Raw genomic sequence first — 19,718 nt, 5'->3', positions numbered from 1 at the left:
CGTGTCCTTTTTCGCGGGCGAAGGGGACTTGGAGGGGCTCGGAACAATAGCCTAAAGGTTTGGACACTGGTGTGGGCAGCCCAGGTTGTAAGGCTCCCATCCTAATCATTGTTGCTTTAACAGCCCTCAGGTCTTGCAACAGTCTCCACTTTCCTGACTTTTTCCTAGTGACAAATATTGGGGTATTACAGGGAGAGTTACTATCCTCTAAGTGTCCTGCCTGTAATTGCTCCTGCACTAGCAATTGAGCAGCTTGTAATTTTTCAGTGGTTAAAGACCAGTGATCCACCCAGACAGGCGAGTCCACATTCCAGGTGATGGGATCCACCAACGCCCTAGGAGTGCAGCTGAATCAGTATCCCCCATCAAAAATACCCCAAGCCTATTCTTCCAGTGTTTCCATGGACCTCAACAGGATGAGTAATCCCATCTTCACCTTTTCCTAATCCTTTCCCTGAGGAAAATCCAGAGTTTACCATTTGAGCCATGATTACTTCATTAGGGCTGCACATAATCAATCCCAACTGGGATAACAAAGTCCTGACTGAGCAGTTAAGACAAATTCATTTCCAGGAGCACTGTCAAGCTTTTGACAACTTCCTGTAATTCCTGCTATAGGAAGACACAATAGTCTAACCTTCTTGGTAATTGGCACACACATGAACATAAAGACACACTGACATCACATAATGAAAATTAAAACAAATCTTTGAACAAACATAATTTTTACTCTTGACTGTTTTACTGAGGGTTCATTTCTGTAACCCAGATGTTGAGGCATCTAAAGGCTTAACTACAGGGTTTTTCTTCCTCATAAATTAGTTTATCTAACAAAAGGCAAGCATGTAGGCTTGAATTCAACGAGTCAACCCTTCTCAATTGGTGGTATCATTTGGGAATACTTAGTAAATGCCACCCTGTTGGAGGAAGTACGTCACTGGGTGATGTGGAAACCTTTGGCCTTTCTACCTGGCCTCAATTCCTGAACAACAACTTAGAGGCTTATTATTTATTTAAAAATGCCTAGGCCTTAAGCTAGGCTTATTCTCCACTAGCTCAAAACATATAATCTCATTTGTAGTGATCTAAGTTTTGCCACATGGCTGGTTACTTCTTCTCAGCTTCATACCTCCATGTTCCTGTTTCTTGGTGGTGAATGTACATGTGCCTGACTCTATCTCAGAGTTGTTCTCTCCCTGTCAGATGTTCTACCTTCTATTCTACACCTTGAGATAGGCTGTTTATTGTAACCAATCAGGAGGTGACTTGGACAGGCAAGGAAGGACAGAGACATCTTTACACAGGACATATAAAGATTATCCCTACATCTCCCCCTTTTAGTCCAATAAAGGGTCTTTCTGTAACATCAATAAGCTACATACAATAAGAACAATTATGAAAACCATCAGGTGAGAATCACAGTCTCAATGTCCAGCCCATATATATCTGGCAACCTCAGAGAAAGTACTCTATTGTCTATCTACTATCAACCATCTTGGTGAATCCAAACTTCTGTACCTATTTCACTTTCAAATGTAACTTGCATTTGTCAACCTACATCTTTTTAAACCTTAAACAACTTAATTAATTGCGAGACTATAACTATCTAGTCTTCAACCCGATAAAAGACCTGAGAAGGAATGAACAGTCCCTGCAGATACAGGAAGTACAGAGTAAGCAGCTTCCAAAACTATAGAAATGACAGAGGTTGCTGGTCCTGAACAGTCACCCAAGGTTCCTCTGCAACTTTCAGACATCATCTTCAGCCTTCTGCCCAAAATACCTGACAGACTTTTCCGTGATCCAGAAATACTGAAGCACTGCCTACTTGTTTTGGTAAAGTTTAGCACTCAACTCCGCATTTGTCCAGTTTGGACAGTATACTGTCAGCAGTTGAAGCAAGGGCAGTTTTTTGCCTAGGAGCAGCTTGCCACATAGAAGCAAATGCCATATGAAGGTTTTTCAATGCACATCATATTCTTTGAAGTGGAAAAGGGATGCTACCAAGAGAAGACATGTCTCCCTGCCAACAATTCTTTCCTTCAGAAATGTTAGTATTTCTTGCTGACTCTACATTCAGTTTCTTTCTTTAGCATTTAGCATGAAGTCAAAGGCTTGAAGAGATTATTGACAATTGTCATTTGTTTAATCCACAATAACTCTTGTGTAACTTGAATTTAAGTGTGTAGCTGAAAGATCTTATGAAATACTTTATATCCACAGATTCACTTCAGTCTGAGTACTTTCATGCCCTCAAAGACAACTGTGATATGTAAAGGCTTTAACAGGCAGATTACATTCTATGATATCTTCCGCACCTGAGATTCTCTCTTCTATCTCTTGTATTCTGTTGGTGATGCTTGTGTCTATGATGCCTGATTTCTTTCTTAGGTTTTCTATCTCCAGAGTAGTCTCCCTTTGTGATTTCTTGATTATTTCTACTTCCAGTTTTATGTCCTGGATGGTTTTGTTCAATTCCTTCACCTGTTTGGTTGTGTTCTCTTGTAAGTCTTTAAGGGATTTTTGTGTTTCCTCTTTAAGGGCTTCTACCTGTTTACCTGTGTTCTCCTCAAATTCTTTGAGAGTGTTATTTATGTCCTTCTTGAAGTCCTCTATCATCATCATTAGAAGTGATTTTAAATCTGAATCTTGCTTTCCTAGTGATATGGGGAATTCAGGACTTCCTTGTGTGGGAGAACTAGGTTCTAATGATGCCAAGTACCCTGGGTTACTGATGCTTATGTTCTTGTGCTTGCCTTTCGCCATCTGTATCTCCTTAGTGCTACCTGCCCTGTCCCTAACTGGAGCCTGTCTTTCCTATTTTCTTGGTTGTATCAGAACTTTGTGGGGTGGGTGTAACTATTGGGTTAAGCGCTGGGGCCCAAAATCTGCTCAGTGCTCACGTGCAGACAGGATACTGCCCGAGTTAGAGCACCTGGGATCCCCACTTCCTCTGGGTTCTTGGAGATTGGTGGCAGAGCTGCCACCCAAGATCTGCTCAGTGATCTGGCCCAGACCGGAAGGAACCAGTGTTCCAGGCCAGGAGTGACTTCCTGGGTCCTTGTGGGTCCCAGTTACTCCCTGTTTGGGGTGGGCCTTGCTGTCTGCTTACCTAAGATACTGCCTGAGTTAGAGTGCCTGGGATCCCCACTTCCTCTGGGTTCTTGGAGATTGGGGGCAGAGCTGCCACCCAAGATCTGCTCAGTGATCTGGCCCAGACAGAAGGCGGCAGATTACATTCAAAATGTTACTCTCCAGTAACCTTTGCAACCTTTCCAGTATATGTTCCTTTGTATTTGATAATAACTGGGATGTCCAAAAGCTTTATACTACATTGATTACATCTGTAACATTTCCCATCAGTGTGTTCTTTTATGTATTTTCAGATGATTGTGATATGCAATGCTTTACCACATTGATTATACCATAGGATTTCTCCCCAATATGAATTCTTTCAAGAATCTGAAGACTACTGTGACAAGCAAAGGCTTTACCACATTAACTACATTAGTGTTCTTCTGCAGTATGAATCTGAAGACTACTGTGACATGAAAAGATTTTTCTACATTGACCACATTCATAGGGTTTCTCTTCAGCATGAATTCTTTCATGATGTTGAAGACTATTGCTATGTGCAAAGGTTTTACTACACTGATTACATTCATAGGGTTTCTCTCCAATATGTGTTCTTTCATGTTTTCGAAGATATCTGGGATGCACAAAGGCTTTACCACATTGATTACATTCATAGGGTTTTTCTCCAGTATGAACTATTTCATGTTTTTTAAGACTACTGCTATGTGCAAAGGCTCTACCACACTGATTACATTCATAGGGTTTCTCTCCAGTATGGATTCTTCCATGAACTTGAAGGTGAATCTGTTGTGCAAAAGCCTTATCACATTGATTACATTCATAGGGTTTCTTTCCAGTATGTGTTCCTTTATGTTTTTGGAGATAACTGTGATGTGCAAAGGCTTTACCACATTGACTACATTCATAGGGTTTCTCTCCACTATGTGTTCTTTCATGTAGTTGTAAATTACTATGTTTTGAAAACACTTTATCACATTGATTGCATTTGTGGGGTTTCTGTACAATATATGTTCTTTCATGTTTTTGGAGATAACTCTGATGTGCAAAGTCTGTACCACTTTGGTCGGATTCATAGGTTGTATCTCTAGTATGGTCTTTTTCCTGTTTTTGAAGACGGCTGCAACAGACAAAGGCTTTACAACACTGATTACATTCATAGAATTTCTGGCCATGATATGTCCTTGTATGTATTTGGAGATGACTCTGATGTGAAAAGGCTTTACTACATTCATTACATTCATATAGTCTCTCTTCAGTATGATTTTTTTCATGATTTTGAAGAGTACTGTGATCATTACACTGATTATATTTACAGGATACCTCTCCAGCACAAATTTTTTCATGACTTTGAAGATAACTGTAACGTGCAAAGGCTTTGCCACATTGAGTATATTCATAGGGTTTATCTCCAAGATGACTTTTTTCTTGCCTGCAAAGATAAATGGTATGTGTAAACATTTTACCACATTGATTACACTGATGAATCATTTTATCTCTATGATTTTATTTTACAATTTAGCCTAATTACAGAAAGGAATCAGATCCTAACTTTTTATCACATTATTTACAGTCATAGGGTTCCTCTTCATTAGGTGTTATTTATGAGTTTGAAGATGCCTGGGATGGTTAGAATCTATAGTACATGGCTCACACTTACAAGAGCATCTTTTTTTTTCCATGTGAGTGATTTTCTATCTTTGAAGACAAATTGATGGACTCAGATTTACCACAGTCATTTGCATTCATAACATTTTTCTATACTGAGAGTCAAACTACATTTGCAAAGTGAACTAGGACAAATAAAAGAATTTCTGTATTCCTTCTCCTCACAGGGCTTTTATGCACTGTGAGTTTGGGAAAGAATTCTCAATGAAGTTGGAAACACCATTAACTGTAAACTTCCATCACATTCACAAAGTCTACTTAAAGTGGGACTACTAAATATCTTCTAATTCTTCTGGGAGAAAAGGGGGCACATTGCTTCTTTCCATGTCCATTATGCTCCCATGGCTTGTATCTAATGTAACATATGATACGTGTATTAAAGCAAGAATAACAAAAGGCTTCTACATCGAATTCATACAAGTTTAAATTTATTGCTTATCATAATGATGTAATATAAGGATGGGGTTTTCTCCACAACCTTCTTGACTCTCATAAACTGCCCCTCTCACTAAACTTGGGTAAATCATTACAAGTAAGTAAGTAACAAGAGTCTCGCTGTAAACTATTTGCTTATTAGATGCTTGTGGATCATCTAGGTGATGTATGCACCCTTTGTGATACCTGAGTGGTATCACACTAAATGGATTGTCAGTTCTACACAGTAATTCTTGTGGGGCTATGCTTCAAATGGTGATAGCTTCTAAGGCTTTGCTTCCTTGCCTTCTTTCTTAAAGAAATGCCTTAAAAACATGGATCAGCTTCCTGACACTAAAGCATATGATTTGTGAGAATTTTCTGTGCGTCAATATACATAAGCCTGTGCTTTATGCTGTTCTTTTCCTTAAAACTTCCAGGGCATATGAAAATTTCTTCAGAGGCATATTTGTATCAGTTTACACATGAAACTTACCTTTCATGTATTCTAGAATTTTGACAATATTCTTCAATATTGTTTTCTTTCCACTTGTATCCTAAAACATATTACCAGAAAATATATCATATATTTGAAATTATACAAAAGTTAAGTTACTGTTATCAGTGAACCTTAAGACATACCAGAAATATTTACTACATTCTCCACTTTCACAATTGAAACTGCAGAAGAGAACAAAAACTTATCCTCATATTTTAATAACTGACAGAAAATTCACAGTCTTACCTATAGCAGTGAGGTGCCGGTAGGTCTCCAGGATAACATCTGTGTAGAGCCTCTTCTGAGAAAGATCCAACAAGGCCCACTCTTCCTGAGTGAAGTGTATGTGCACATCATCATATGTCACCACATCCTAAAACATCCCACACATGTACAACGTTGCAATTGTACACTTCTTTACCAGTATATTGATCTAATTATGGTGCTTTTCACACTCAGTCTATGACACAGACATTCTAATGTAATCACCAAGTCATTTTAGAAGAAAACTGAAGAGAAGCATCACTCCTGCCATTTCTGGGCTCTTGCAAGAAAAATGCCTATTAACAGACATGTAGACATAGCCAAACAATCAGATAAATAATATTGAGTACATTTTAGAGAAATTGAATGAATGATTAATATGTACAAAAAATGGGCAAGCAGGTTTACTGTCTCATACATTTAACCCTAGTACTCAGAAAGCAGAGGCAGATGGATCTCATTGAGTGGAAGGCAAGCCTGGTCTATAGAATGAGATCCAAGACAGATGTAGGTACATGTTCAGACTCTGGCCCCGGCAAAAAAAAGCCCAACAAAATAAACAAACAAAACAGACAAAAACTCTGAAGGTTTCACTATTCATCTCACACAACTCAAACTATGAGATTACTAAGATCTTACTAAAGGAGAACACATGTTTACACAGAGAGAGATAGGATGATGAAAATTTAAGCACTGTATACTTAGATCATAAATTTAAAATAAAACTGAGCAGGATAGATGCCTCTGGGGTTAAGAGTACTTGCTGGTCTTATAAAGGAAATCAGTTCAGTTGTCAGTATTTACATTGGGCTCACAGCTATCAATACTCCAAGTTCAGAGGTTCTGAGACCGTCTTCTGAGCACTGTAAATACCAGACACACAACATGTTGTGAATATCCATGCATACAAGCCAAACATTCATATTCATTAAGATGATCAAAACACATAAAAGGTAAGAAAAATGTCATGCACCTTCAATCCAATGACTTAGGAGGCTCAGACAACATTAACACCATGAATATATATTTCTCTGTGAGAAAGAATATACTGTCTGCCTAAGTTCAAAATTTAAGAGGTAGGTGAAGCTCAACACAATAGCATATGCCTGACACCTATAAAAACCTCCACTCCAGGGCTATCAGCCAATAATACAAAAACAGAAAAGCCAGTTATAGTGGATGGACCTCACCTTTAATCCCAGCACATGGGAGGCAGAATCAGACAGATCAAGATGAACTGAGTCTCAAGAGCTAATGTCGGGACAGCCAAAGCAACACGGAGAAAACTTGTCTTCAAAAATAAACCAAAAATCATAAAATTATATATATCAGGCTAGCAAATGGCTTATCAATGAAAGGCCAAAGCTTCTTCTGTATCTTATGTTATTTAGCGACACAGTGAACGATAAATAAAGGCATGGCACCATGAGGTGAAATCTTGCCAATCAGGTTCAACTACAATAAAGTAGGCAAAATGATCATGTGGGGAGGCCATAGACATTCTAATCTCAGCCCAATGGGAACTTCTGCCAGCAAGGCTCTGCCTACTAAACATTCCATATGCACTCCAAAGAAAGCAACCAATGAGAGACAAGTGTTCAAACACATAATTCTATCTGGGAGGTTTTTCATTCAATCTACCACTGATTCATGTCACTATGTGCTTTTGACCACTAAAACATACACATGTGTTTAACTTCAATGATCCTAATAAGAACCCCAATACTGATCAAATGTTCAGTCTCTGCTGAAAAAGAAAAGAAAAAAAGAAAGAATAAAAGAAATTTCTTGACTCTGACATCTTTTAAAATTAGGAAGTCAGATATATATTTTGAAAATACAACTACACATTACACATTTCCATTCGAAAACAGAAGAAAGATTTGACAAAGGCAAGACTGAAACCCTGCAAGGCAAACCCCAAATCCTTGAGCTCTGCCTCAGACACATGGGGGGCTACAGTTTTAAAAGTCTTACATGGCTCTGTCCCTGCAACTTCTCATCTCTGTCTCTACCTGCTCTCTCTCTCTCTCTCTCTCTCTCTCTCTCTCTCTCTCTCTCTCTCTCTCCCTCAAAAATCAAAAATGAAAAGTTTCTCCATAGAAAATCCCCAGAAAACAAAAACTCAAGGAACTCATAATAGAAAATAGTAAAGCTTCAAAATACAAACATAGGTCAAGATCCATCATTTTCTAGAGAAACAACAATATAATTAGATATATAATTTATAAAACCATAAAACATAGACAACAACATTGGTAAATAGAGACACAAAGAGATACCAACAAACATAATACCAACCCTTAAATAGAAACTACAAGATTATAATCAAAATTAAAGAAGTCACTTGTTAGCAGTTTTACTGTGCACTCCAGGTCTCTCCATTGCCAATGATAGAAAATGGGTTGGGCAAGGAGGGATGTTCCACTAAAATTAGAGACATTCGCTTGGAGCATTCTGATGTTTCAATGCTAAGGAAGATAGTTTTGACTGCTAAAAGTATCTTTTTCTCTTATGATAAAGGGAAGAATCAGATTTTTAAAGAAAAAGTATGTCATTGGCATTGCACACCTAAAGCAAATTGTTTGTTCTAACTGCTTTATAAGTCATAAAGACTACGAACAAATCTATCAAGATTTTCACATATGTATATGTTTGTGTGTGTGATAGAATGTCATCCATGTGTACACAGGACACATCAGAGAAAGAGTGTGAGATCCCTTGGATCTGGAGTAGTTTCCCAATTTGGATGTTGATATCTGAACTCAGGTCACCAACAACAAGAATAATTGCTGAGAAACTTACCCAAATCCCATAGTGTATTCTATCCAATAAACTAAACGTCTTTCATAAGTTAAAAACAATAACAAACCTAAATAAAGAAAGAAGTAAATAAACAATCCTTGGTTACATTTTGTTAATGTCATCATGATTAAGATGCAGGGTATGGTGAATTTGCCACATAAAGTGAATACAATACAAAGAAATTCAGAACAACTTGTAGCAAGAAAGCTGATTTCAAAGCCACATGCAAAGCAGAAAACATGGTGCTCAATGTGATTACATAGAAATAGTACACACATTGACACATGTGATTTCTATACTTAGTACAAAGATACAACAATCAAGAATTACACAATATTCATGAAAGAATAAAGGGATGGAGAGAAAAAGCCATGAACAAAAGCAGAAAAATATAGTCAAGTTTTAATCAAAAAACCTAAGGAAACTCATGCAGGAAAATGACTTTGATCAACGTTACTCAACTTCTGGTGATTCTATGTCTATAGAAATTAAGTAAAGGTTGGCTTTCCCCATGAAGACTTCCACAACTCTTTTGGATCGCTCAGGCAGACATCTGTGTCTAACCACAGTGTTCAGATGCTAGAAAACCAGACAGGCTACCCACCCTAACCCCATCCCCCAACCCCTGCCCCAACACATCAGGGCCCTTAACTTGGACAGCCATTCCTTGCTGAACCTGAGGCCATACCATCCATAAAATGTCTAGACTCTAACACAGGTGGAGATGCCCTGCTGGACTAGAGGCCACACAGGCCTCCAGAACGCAAGTCCCCAACTTGGGTCAAGACCTCCTGCTCAAATATGGACTACATAGGTCAGAGAAGAAGAGAAGAAACAGATAAAACACCTATCCAACACAGACAAACCAATAAATGAGCACCTAAATCAATAATCACCTGGAACCCAGATGCCTAAACATCAGTGTGACAATACAATTAACAACAGCCAGAGAAGCATGTTGCGTGTAATTTTAAAAATACATAGCCAGAGAAGCTATCATTGCGTGTAATTTTAAAAATACATGCTGTATCCTTTGCCTAGTGCTGCACTCCCAGCTTAGCTCAGAGATCATGCTCCCACCAGCCTGCGCCCCACAAGCACCTCTTTCTCCCTGCTAGCTTTACCAAGCCACCCTGTCTTCTCTCTTTCTCCTGCCCACCTTAGCTCCGCGGGGGGGGGGGGGGGAACACTAGACTGATTTATTATTTTAAAACTTGACAGATAACATAATTCCTAGGGGAAGGAACTGATACTAAAATCTGGTTCCCTAATTGGCTCTTGATTTGGTCAATAAAGAAAGCAGAAGCCAATTGGTTGGTGGGTGAAGGAAAAGATGGGACTTCCAGGTCCGAGGAGGAAGAGAAGGGATGCAGGAACAGAGGAAGCTTTTTGGCCAGGCTTTAGAACGGGCATCATGCAACAGATGTCGAGAAACGTGGAAGATGAGAATCCACTATTAATTTAGGAATACTTGGATGGATCACACACAAGTGATTTAAGTCTAGGAAGAGGGAAAATCAGTTCCTCAGCCAGCAGAGTGAGTTACCATAGTGGCACCAGCACTAAGAACTTAAAAGAACACAGGGGGAGCCTGAGCTCACAGATGCTGGGATCCCCTGCAGTGTAAAGAGGTAGGATGGCTGCTCTGAGGCAGAGAGCCAGACACTAAAAGTTGCCTGCTTCCTACAAGCAGGTAATCATAGCATAGAATTCTCAAGTTCGGTTTAATTGTTTTTAAAGACAGAAGAGAATACAGATTTTGAGAGAACAGATGCAAGCATCATCAAGGGCACAAAAGATCAAAGAGAGATTTCATGTGTTAAAGAATACATACATTGGTCAAGGAATATATTAAATCTAAAATAATTCCTGACCAAAAAACATCCAGAAAACCTGGCACACCATGAAAAGTCTAAACCTAAGAGTAATAAGAATAGAGAAAAGAGAATACCAACACAATGGCACAGAAAATATTTTTTTTAAATCACGAAAGAAAATTTTCATAACCAAAGAAAGAGAAGCCTATAAATGTATAAGAAGCATACAGAACACCAAATAGATTGAACCAGAAAAGAATGCTTCTTCACCACATAATAATCAAAACACTAACACACAGAACAAAGAAAGAATATCTAAGAGGAAGAGACCAAATAACATATGAACACATACCTATAAGAATTAAACCTGACTTCTCAATTGAGACTCTATAGCACAAACAAGTTTAGACAGATGTATTAAAATTTCCCCAATCTGCCTTTATACCATTTTAATTACATACAAGTATTAAAGTCAGTTCTAGGTTGAAGAACTAGCAATACAATAGATGCAAATAGTCAAGGAACAAACAAGACAATAAACACAAATAGTCAAAGAACAAGCAAGGCAATAAACAAAGTCCCATGAGATCACTTCTGTGATCACTGTTTCTATGGGCTTATCAGGATAACAAAAAATCTAAGCCTACTTCCCTGTCCTAGCCCAAAGTCATTTTCATGCCTGAAGCCTACTTCTTTGTTCTAGCCTAACATTTAAATTCTGCCTGAAATTACTTCTTTGTTCTAGCCTAATGTCAGATTCCTGCCAAGCAGCGCATTTCCTTGTCCTTGGCCAATGTCAGATTCTTGCCAGGCAGCTCCAAAAGCTCTCCACATCTCCCCCTTTTTTATTTCGTAAACAAGACTGAGCCTATCTTCGGTCGTTCTGACAAGAAAGCCTTCCTTACCTGTCATGGAATATGCATTATCAAAAGCAATGCACTTCTGTCTTAGGTTGATAAGGTTCTGTGCAGAATCTTACCCTTCCTTGGCTTGCCAGCCTGTTAAATTAATAACTTTGTCTGGGGGTCCATTTTCAGTTTCAAGCCAAGTACTTTGGCTGCCAACATGTCGATGTTGTTAAAGACAAGCTTTAACACAATGGGCAGGAATAAAAGTATTCCCAGGACAAAAAGCTATATATGCCATTCTTGAAGCTTGACCAAAATGGAAATACTGACCCTAGGCCATGGATAATTTTATCAGCAGTATCTGCAGCATCAAAGCTTAGCAAAGCAGCATTCTTTAAATTTATAGTCTCACTATGGAAAGTGAAAAACACCCAGAGAGGTGTTAGAATTATGCCAAATACTCTGCAAGTGTCTTTAAACTTTTTCCTAATTATAATGACTATCATTGTAAATTTTAGAAGTAACACAAATCCATTGGTATTTGGCATGACACTTAAGATGGCTCCGTACTCTTAAACTCTGAACCTCCTTCCAATAATTTGAATAGGACAAAGAGCATCAATCTGTTGTTCCAAACGCCTATCTAAACCTGAATACTCAATGCATTAGTAACATTTTTTTTTTTTGCTAAATGATTAACAAAAGTAGCTGTCTTAACTTCTTGTGTCAAAGCAATTGCAGAAGCAGTGGTGCTAGCTATTAATGTAATTAAAGCTGTTACACCAGCAATAATCAAGCCCACTATCCTCTTGCTTATCCTGTGATACTCAGGGCAATAAAACAAAGGCTGGTTGTCCCCACCCCACCCCCTGTAACAGACATGCCAGGTTTCAACACACTAACACAATTAGAAAGTATACAATCAATACAACTTACATTAAATATTGTAGAAGAAACAAAAGTTAATTTTAACATGACAATTAAAAGAGTCTTAACACTTGTACAAACCATGTGTTTGAATCCAGATCCTGTCCCAATTTTATCCATTTCTAAAATATCTTTATAAAGAACCACAGCTAACTTCCAAATATGTCTCTGAAAATGTCCAGTACCAGCCTTCCAAATGAAGATTTTACTTTTCCTTTTTTTCCCCCAAATATTGGACTGATTTCTAGACCAGTCGATGATTGAGTCTGAATAACTGGTCACATTAAAGGAAATCGAAGAGTCATTATAACTTCTCTTTTTGATTCTCAGTCCCACATAGTCTAAAAGCTTGAGCCAAGGCAGCTTGTCCTATCTGGGATATAGGCAAGCAAAGGTGAGTCAGGAACATATGTCCAATACAGCTTCCTAGTCACCATTTTCAGGGCACGCAGGGATGGGGATTCCAGAAGTTCTTTTATTGTTGAGAATAGTTTTTGCTTTCCTGGGTTTTTTATTATTCCAAGTAAATTTGAGAATTACTCTTTCTAACTCTATGAAGAATTTGGTTGGAATCTTTATGGGGATTGCACTGAATCTGTAGATTGTTTTCGGCAAGATGGCCATTTTTTCTATATTAATCCTGCCAATCCATGAACATGGGAGATCTTTCCATCTTTTGAGATCTTCTTCAGTTTCTTTCTTCAGGGACTTGAAGTTCTTGTCATACAGATCTTTCACTTGCTTGGTTAGAGTCATACCAAGGTATTTTATATTATTTGTGACTATTGTGAAGGGTGTTGTTTCTCTAATTTCTTTCTCAGCCTGTTTATCCTTTGAGTAGAGGAAGGCTACTGATTTGTTTGAGTTGATTTTATATCCAGCCACTTTGGTGAAGGTGTTTTTCAGGTTTAGGAGTTCTCTGGTGGAACTTTTGGGGTTGAACAGATATATTACAGACTCTAATGAGACCACAGATAACAGCCAAGACTACTACACCAAGCAAAACTTTCAATCAAATGTTTTAATGGAAACAAAAAGATATACCACAATAATGTCAAATTTAAATAATATCTACTTACAAATCCAGTCCTACAGAATGTGTTAGGAGAACTACAAGCCAATAAAGTTAACCACATCCATGAAAACACAGGAAATAAATAATCTCATATCATCAAAGCCTAAATAAGAAAAACACAACACACAGACAGACACACACACACACACACCACAGCTACCACTACCAACAATAAAACAACAGGAATTAACAGCCATTTGTCATTGATATCTCACAACATACATGGCCTCAATTCACCAATAAAAGACTCAGACTAGCAGAATGAATGTGAAAACAGGATCCATTCTTCTGCTGCACACAAGTAATACCCTTCAACATCAAAGATAAACATTAGCTATGAATAAAGGATTGGCCTTGAACTCAGAGGTCTACTTGCCTCAGCCTCCTGAGTTCTGGGATTAAAAGTATGTGTCATCACCAAGATTTTAGGGTTATAGGCTGAGGTGTGTGTGTGTGTGTGTGTGTGTGTGTGTGTGTGTGTGTGTGTACCCAGTGAGGTAAGAACAGATTATCAGTCCTCTGGAGGTAGAGTTGCAAGCAGTTGTGGGCCATGTGATATGGGTCCTGGGAACAGAACTCTGATCCTTTGGAAGATCATCAAGTGTTCTTAACCACTAAGCCATCTCTCCAGGCTTAGGAGTCTAATCAAGTTGCTGAATGATGACCTCATTATGGCTTTTATACCAGTTTCTAAACTATTTATAAAATTTGTAAGACAAACCTGAAAGTGGAATGCAACATTCTAAACTTCTAAAAACCAGGCCTTCAGTTTTCCAATCTCTCTTCCCACCACACACCAAAAGAGCAATGCCCCCATGTGCACACAGGATAGTGATTTTACAAGCATGACAGCATCCCATAGCTGGGGCTACAGAGCCTCCTTCTCCACAGGGAATCCACACTCAGGGAGGCTCAGAGGCCAAGAGCCACTGCCCAGGTTGGCATATGAACCAACAGAACCACAGTCTGGTTCACAGTCCATCCCAGGCTCTGACACCTCAGTTAGCCTGATCTGGGAAGAGTGACCTCCCCCAATGTATGGATGATATGTCCCAACACAGCTCCCCACGGCAGCATAAGAGAAAAATACTGGAAGGAACCCACAAGCTAACATCCACTGGATGTTTCTGACTGGTAGGCCTTCTCAGAATCTTTCATTAGCTAGAGCCACCCAGCTAGGCAGCAGGACAGTAGCATCTGCCCTACTGGGTAAGTAGAGACCAAATGACTCAGACAATACAGACCTTTTTAGTTCTATTCTTTCAACCCTAGAGGCTGACAGGGGCCCAGTCTGGAAATTTTGTATTTTAGTAAAAAATCTTCTAGTCTTCCAGAGCACTTCCTGTTACTCTTCCAAGACATGGTGACCCTTGTGTGCACCTTCCATTTCATACCCAATGTGCAGTGGCCACATTCTTGGCCACACAGCTGGGAAGTTCTGCAGACACATATAGGTCAAATTCAAACAGTAACAATGACTCAATGAAAAAGAGGCCAAGGATCCTTAGGATTCACATGATGAAACTGACCATCTTACCAAAAGCAATCTACAGATTCATTACAAGTCTCATCAAAATTTTAACACAATTCTTTACAGCTCTTGAAAGAACAACTCTCAACTTCATATGTTAAAAAAGAAGAGAAAAGCCAAAACAATTGGGAACAATGGAAGAACTTCTGGAGGTGTCACAATCATCTAGCTTCAAGCTGTACTACACAGCAATAGGGATAAACACTGCATGGTACTGGGATAGAAACACTCAGGCTGATCAATGGAATCAAATCAAAGACCCAGAAATAAACCCACACACCTATTGACACTTGATTTCTGGGAAGAAGAAAAAAAAGCCAAAACCACAAAATGGAAAAGGAAAAGCAACGGGAACAAATGGTGGTAACTGGCAGTCAGCATGTAGAAGACTGCAATGGATCCATATGTGTAGTCAGCATGTCGAGGACTGCAATGGATCCATATGTGTAGTCAGCATGTCGAATACTGCAATGGATCCATACGTGTAGTTAGCATGTCAAAGACTGCAATGGATCCATATGTGTACCCTTCACAAAACTCAAGTCCAAGGGTGAAAGACCTCAGCATAAAACCAGATACACTAAATATAATAGAACAGGAAGTGGAAAATAACCTTGAACTCATTAGTATTGGAGACAACTTCCTGAAGAGAACACCAATGGTGCAGGCACTAAGATCAACAATTAAGAAATGGGACCTCGAGGAACTGAAAAGCGTCTGTAAGTCAAAGAACACCATCAACAGCCCAAGAATGGGAAAAAAATCTTCACCAACCCTACATCTGACAGAGGGCTAATATCCAAACATAAAAAGAACTCAGGAAAACAACCCAAATAAACCAATTTAAAAATGGAGTACAAAGCTAACAGAGAATTCTCAATAGACGAATCTCAAATAGCTGAGAAACACCAAAAGAAATGTTCAAATCCTTAATCATCAAGAAAATGCAAATCAGAATGGCTCAAATCAAAAACTCAGTGGATAGCACATATTTGTAAGGATATGCAGCAAGGGAAACATGCCTCCATTGCTGGTGGCAGTGTAAATTTGTAAAGCCACTCTGGAAATCAATTTGGCAGTTACTTAGATAGTGGGGAATAGTTTTACCTCGATACTTCACTATACCATTCCTGGACATATGCCCAAAAATGCTGCACTGTACCACAACTATGTTCATAGCAGCTTTATTCATAATAGCCACAAACTGGAAAGAACCTACATGTCCTTCAACTAAAGAATGGATAAAGAAAATATGGTGCATTTACACCATATTAAAAACAAGAACAGCATTAAATTTACAGGCAAACGCATGACACTAGAAAATATCATCCTGAGTGAAGTAATCCAAACCCAAAGAGACATACACGGTATGTACTCAATTATAAGTAGATAGTAGCTATAAAGTACAGGACAACCATACTAAAATCCATAGAACCAAAGAAGCAAAATAAGAAGGAGGGTCAAGGGAGGATGGTTGATTCATTCTCAAAATGGGGAATAAAACAGATATTGAAGGTGGATGGAGGGAGGAACTAGGTAGGAAAGAGGAGGGGGATCATGAGTACAATGTGCAGAAGAGAGAGAACAGAAATCCGTGGGAGAGCATGGGGAAAGCATCTCTAGGACATGCTAAGACTTGGGGGTAGGAACTGAGTGTTTTGGGGAGACTCTAGCTGAGACACCTTGCAGTGGGGGATATGAACCTTAAGTGGCCACTTCCTGTCACTAGGTAGAACTCACAGAGAACGGATAGGGACACCAACCAACCCACAAAATCTTTGACTCAAAATGTGTTCTGCCTACAAGAAGTGCAGGGACATAGATAGAACAGAGAAAGATGGAATGGCCAACCAAAAACTGGCCTTAACTGAGACCCACCTCATGGGAATTGAACACAGGTCCTCTGGAAGAGCAGTCAGTGCTCTTAACCACTGAGCCATCTCTCCAGTCCCACCATGTTGTTTTCTTTTTTATTGGATATTTTATTTATTTATAATACAGATGCTGAAAGCAATCCTGTATGAAGGCAGCCAATCTGCTTAAGATACAAAGTCCAAAAGTTTAAAACAACAAGATTATAATTAATGGTCCAAGCAGTGTAGAAATTAAAGTTGTAAGTGGGAATTTCCCAGGTATCTAATCCCACTGCTAACTGACAAGGATCAAACACAAAGTCTGGCTACCAGGTATATGGGGGTTGGCTTTGAGTATTAATAAAAAAAAAAATTTGCTCTCCAGTAAGAGTTGAGGCTACACTCCAGGTTAACTCAGCTGGCTGATAGGGATTCTGAGCCATCTTCATCATTAGTATCATAATCATTAGAAGGCTCAGGATCCGTGTCCACTTACGAACCAATCTTTCAGGCAGCCATTGATCTCCATTTTCTTTTTGTGAAAAAACACAGACCAAACCTTGTCCCCACATTAAAACAGGGTCGAGACCATTCCATATATTAGTTAGGTATCTCTCTATTTAACCCTGGCATATGAGCTGGAAGTGACTGGATGCCAGTGGTGATCTGCTGCAGACAAAATTAAAACAAATAAGACAAAAGCAAGGTGTGCTTTCGATTACCTTGGAGGGTATAACTCACCCACTTCTGTTTTTAAAAGCCAATTTTTCAGAGTTCCTTGCAAAACCAGGGCAGAAATGCCAGTAGCTGCTCTTCCCACACTCAAAGAGTTATTATTTTAAAGTTCCACAAAACCTGTTTCACAATACCTTGTCCTTAAGGATTATAAGGAATCCCAGTAATATGGGTAATATTAAATTGTCAACAAAAAGTCTCAAATGCATGCCTTCAATAGCCACTTCCATTATCTGTTTTAATCCGATTTGGAATGACCAGCATAGAGAAACAATGTAGGCAATGACTAATTACACTTTTAGTTGCTTCTCCTGTTAAAAAGTTACAACTAGAAAGCCTGAAAAGGTGTCAAGTCACATGTGCATATTTTAATTTTCCAAAATAAAAACTGAGTAACATCCATTTGCCATAATTGATTAGGTATAAGTCCTCAAGGATTAATACCTTTATGAAGAAATTGAGGACATTGAGAACAAGTCTTTACAACTGACATGCATTCTCTAGAAGTACCAAATTGTTGTCTCAAGCTATTTCTATTTTGATGATAAAAGAATAAGATTGTGTGGCCAATTGTTCCTGTGTAAGGCCTATAATCTTCCTGATGTACAAATCTGCTGTGGCATTGCCTCACTAAGGGGTCCAGACAATACAGTATGAGCTCTTAAATGTCCTATAAAGTTAGGAACAGTACATATTTCTTAAATTAAGCTATATTTGTATAAATAACTGTAAAATTTGAGAATTAGAATTATCTAAAAAAGGAACAATTTCAAGCAATTGCAAACTATGAGCTACATATTGACTATCAGCATACAAATTAAAAGCTTGATTTTTTAACATTCCAAAAATAGTGGCTATGGCAAGTAATTCAATTATCTGTACTAAAGCAGGAAGAAGTCAAGAGAATAAACATGTGATCCAATTACATATACTGCCTTCCCATTAGATGAACTATCTGTAAATACAGTAAACATATTTTCTATGGGCTGCATGTATAAGTTTATGGGAAATACAAAAGCATGCATAGAGGAAAACTGTAACAACTTGTTTTTTGGATAATGATTATCAAATTTTCCTAAAAAATTTTGCCATGCAATAGGCCAAATATCAGTATTCTGTAATAGCCAATTTAGTTTCTGTTTGAAATAAGGAATAAGCATTTCATCAAGTTCTTAAGACATTGCTTCCAAAATACTTTCATGATTCTATCCTACAATTCTATATTAACACAGCAACATCTTCATAATAGTATGTTCAAACTTTACTTAGAGATAAAGAAAGATGAATCCACATTAATGGTCCCTTTTGCCAAAGCACTGCTGTGAGCACATGAGTAGCAATAACACAAACAGCCAACAATTGATCATTTGTTGTTGATTAATAGCTTCCTCTACTTTCTGCCAAGCTATTTGTCCCTCATCAGTTCATTGTCCAGGGGAACTAGGATTTGCATTCCCATTGAGAATATCAAACAGATGTTTAAATTCTCCTGTTTGGTAAGCTTAAGGTGAGGTTTTAGTCAATTAATATCTCCTAATAACTTTTGAAAATCATTAAAAGTAAACTATCTTGTTTTGTATACCTGCAAGCCAGAAGAGGGCACTAGATCCCATTATAGATGGTTGTGAGCCACCATGTGCTTGCTGGGAATTGAACTCAGGACCTCTGGAAGAGCAGATGGTCCTCTTAATCACTGAACCATCTTTCTAGCCCCAACTATGTTTTCATATTAAAATTTTCTGTACCACAATCTGCTTAGGATATAACTGAGGTCCCAAATATTTAAAAAGATATTACTTTTGAGTGTTTTCTGGAACAACAAGCTCTCCCCAAAATTTTAAAGCTTGTTTTATGGAGAGTAAAAGCTTGCAGTAAAACTCCTTCCGAGGGATCAGCTAATAAAATATCCATATAATCAATAATATACATTGAAGGATTCAAAGTCCTAACCTCTTGTATTGAAGCAGAAACAAACTTTATATAATGAAGGGCTATTAGCCATTTCCTGTGGCAAAAGTTTCAATGATATCACTTCATAGGTTCGTTAAAATTACAAGCAGACACACTAAATGCAAACCTCCCACAGTCACCAGGATGCAAAGGAACAGTATAAAAACAATCCTCTAAATCCATAATAATTCTATATGCATTTCCTGGAAGGGCAACTGGAGTAGGCAAGTGAGGTTGTA

General features: G+C 38.4%; 1 protein-coding gene across 1 annotated transcript; it reads right to left on the bottom strand.

The window, feature by feature from the left end:
• Nucleotides 1–3,507: 3,507 nt before the first annotated feature.
• Nucleotides 3,508–16,133, bottom strand: LOC117721357 (uncharacterized). Its single transcript, XM_076913732.1, has 5 exons — nucleotides 16,049–16,133; nucleotides 14,805–14,848; nucleotides 5,921–6,047; nucleotides 5,672–5,732; nucleotides 3,508–4,381 (listed from the first exon to the last, which is right to left on the bottom strand). The coding sequence occupies exons 1-5, from the start codon at nucleotides 16,131–16,133 to the stop codon at nucleotides 3,508–3,510; spliced, it is 1,191 nt and encodes a 396-aa protein (XP_076769847.1).
• Between the last annotated feature and the right edge of the window lie 3,585 nt (nucleotides 16,134–19,718).

Source organism: Arvicanthis niloticus, chromosome 16, assembly GCF_011762505.2.
Source record: "Arvicanthis niloticus isolate mArvNil1 chromosome 16, mArvNil1.pat.X, whole genome shotgun sequence".
Lineage (NCBI taxonomy): Eukaryota > Metazoa > Chordata > Mammalia > Rodentia > Muridae > Arvicanthis > Arvicanthis niloticus.
This window is presented reverse-complemented; position numbering and strand designations above follow the sequence as displayed.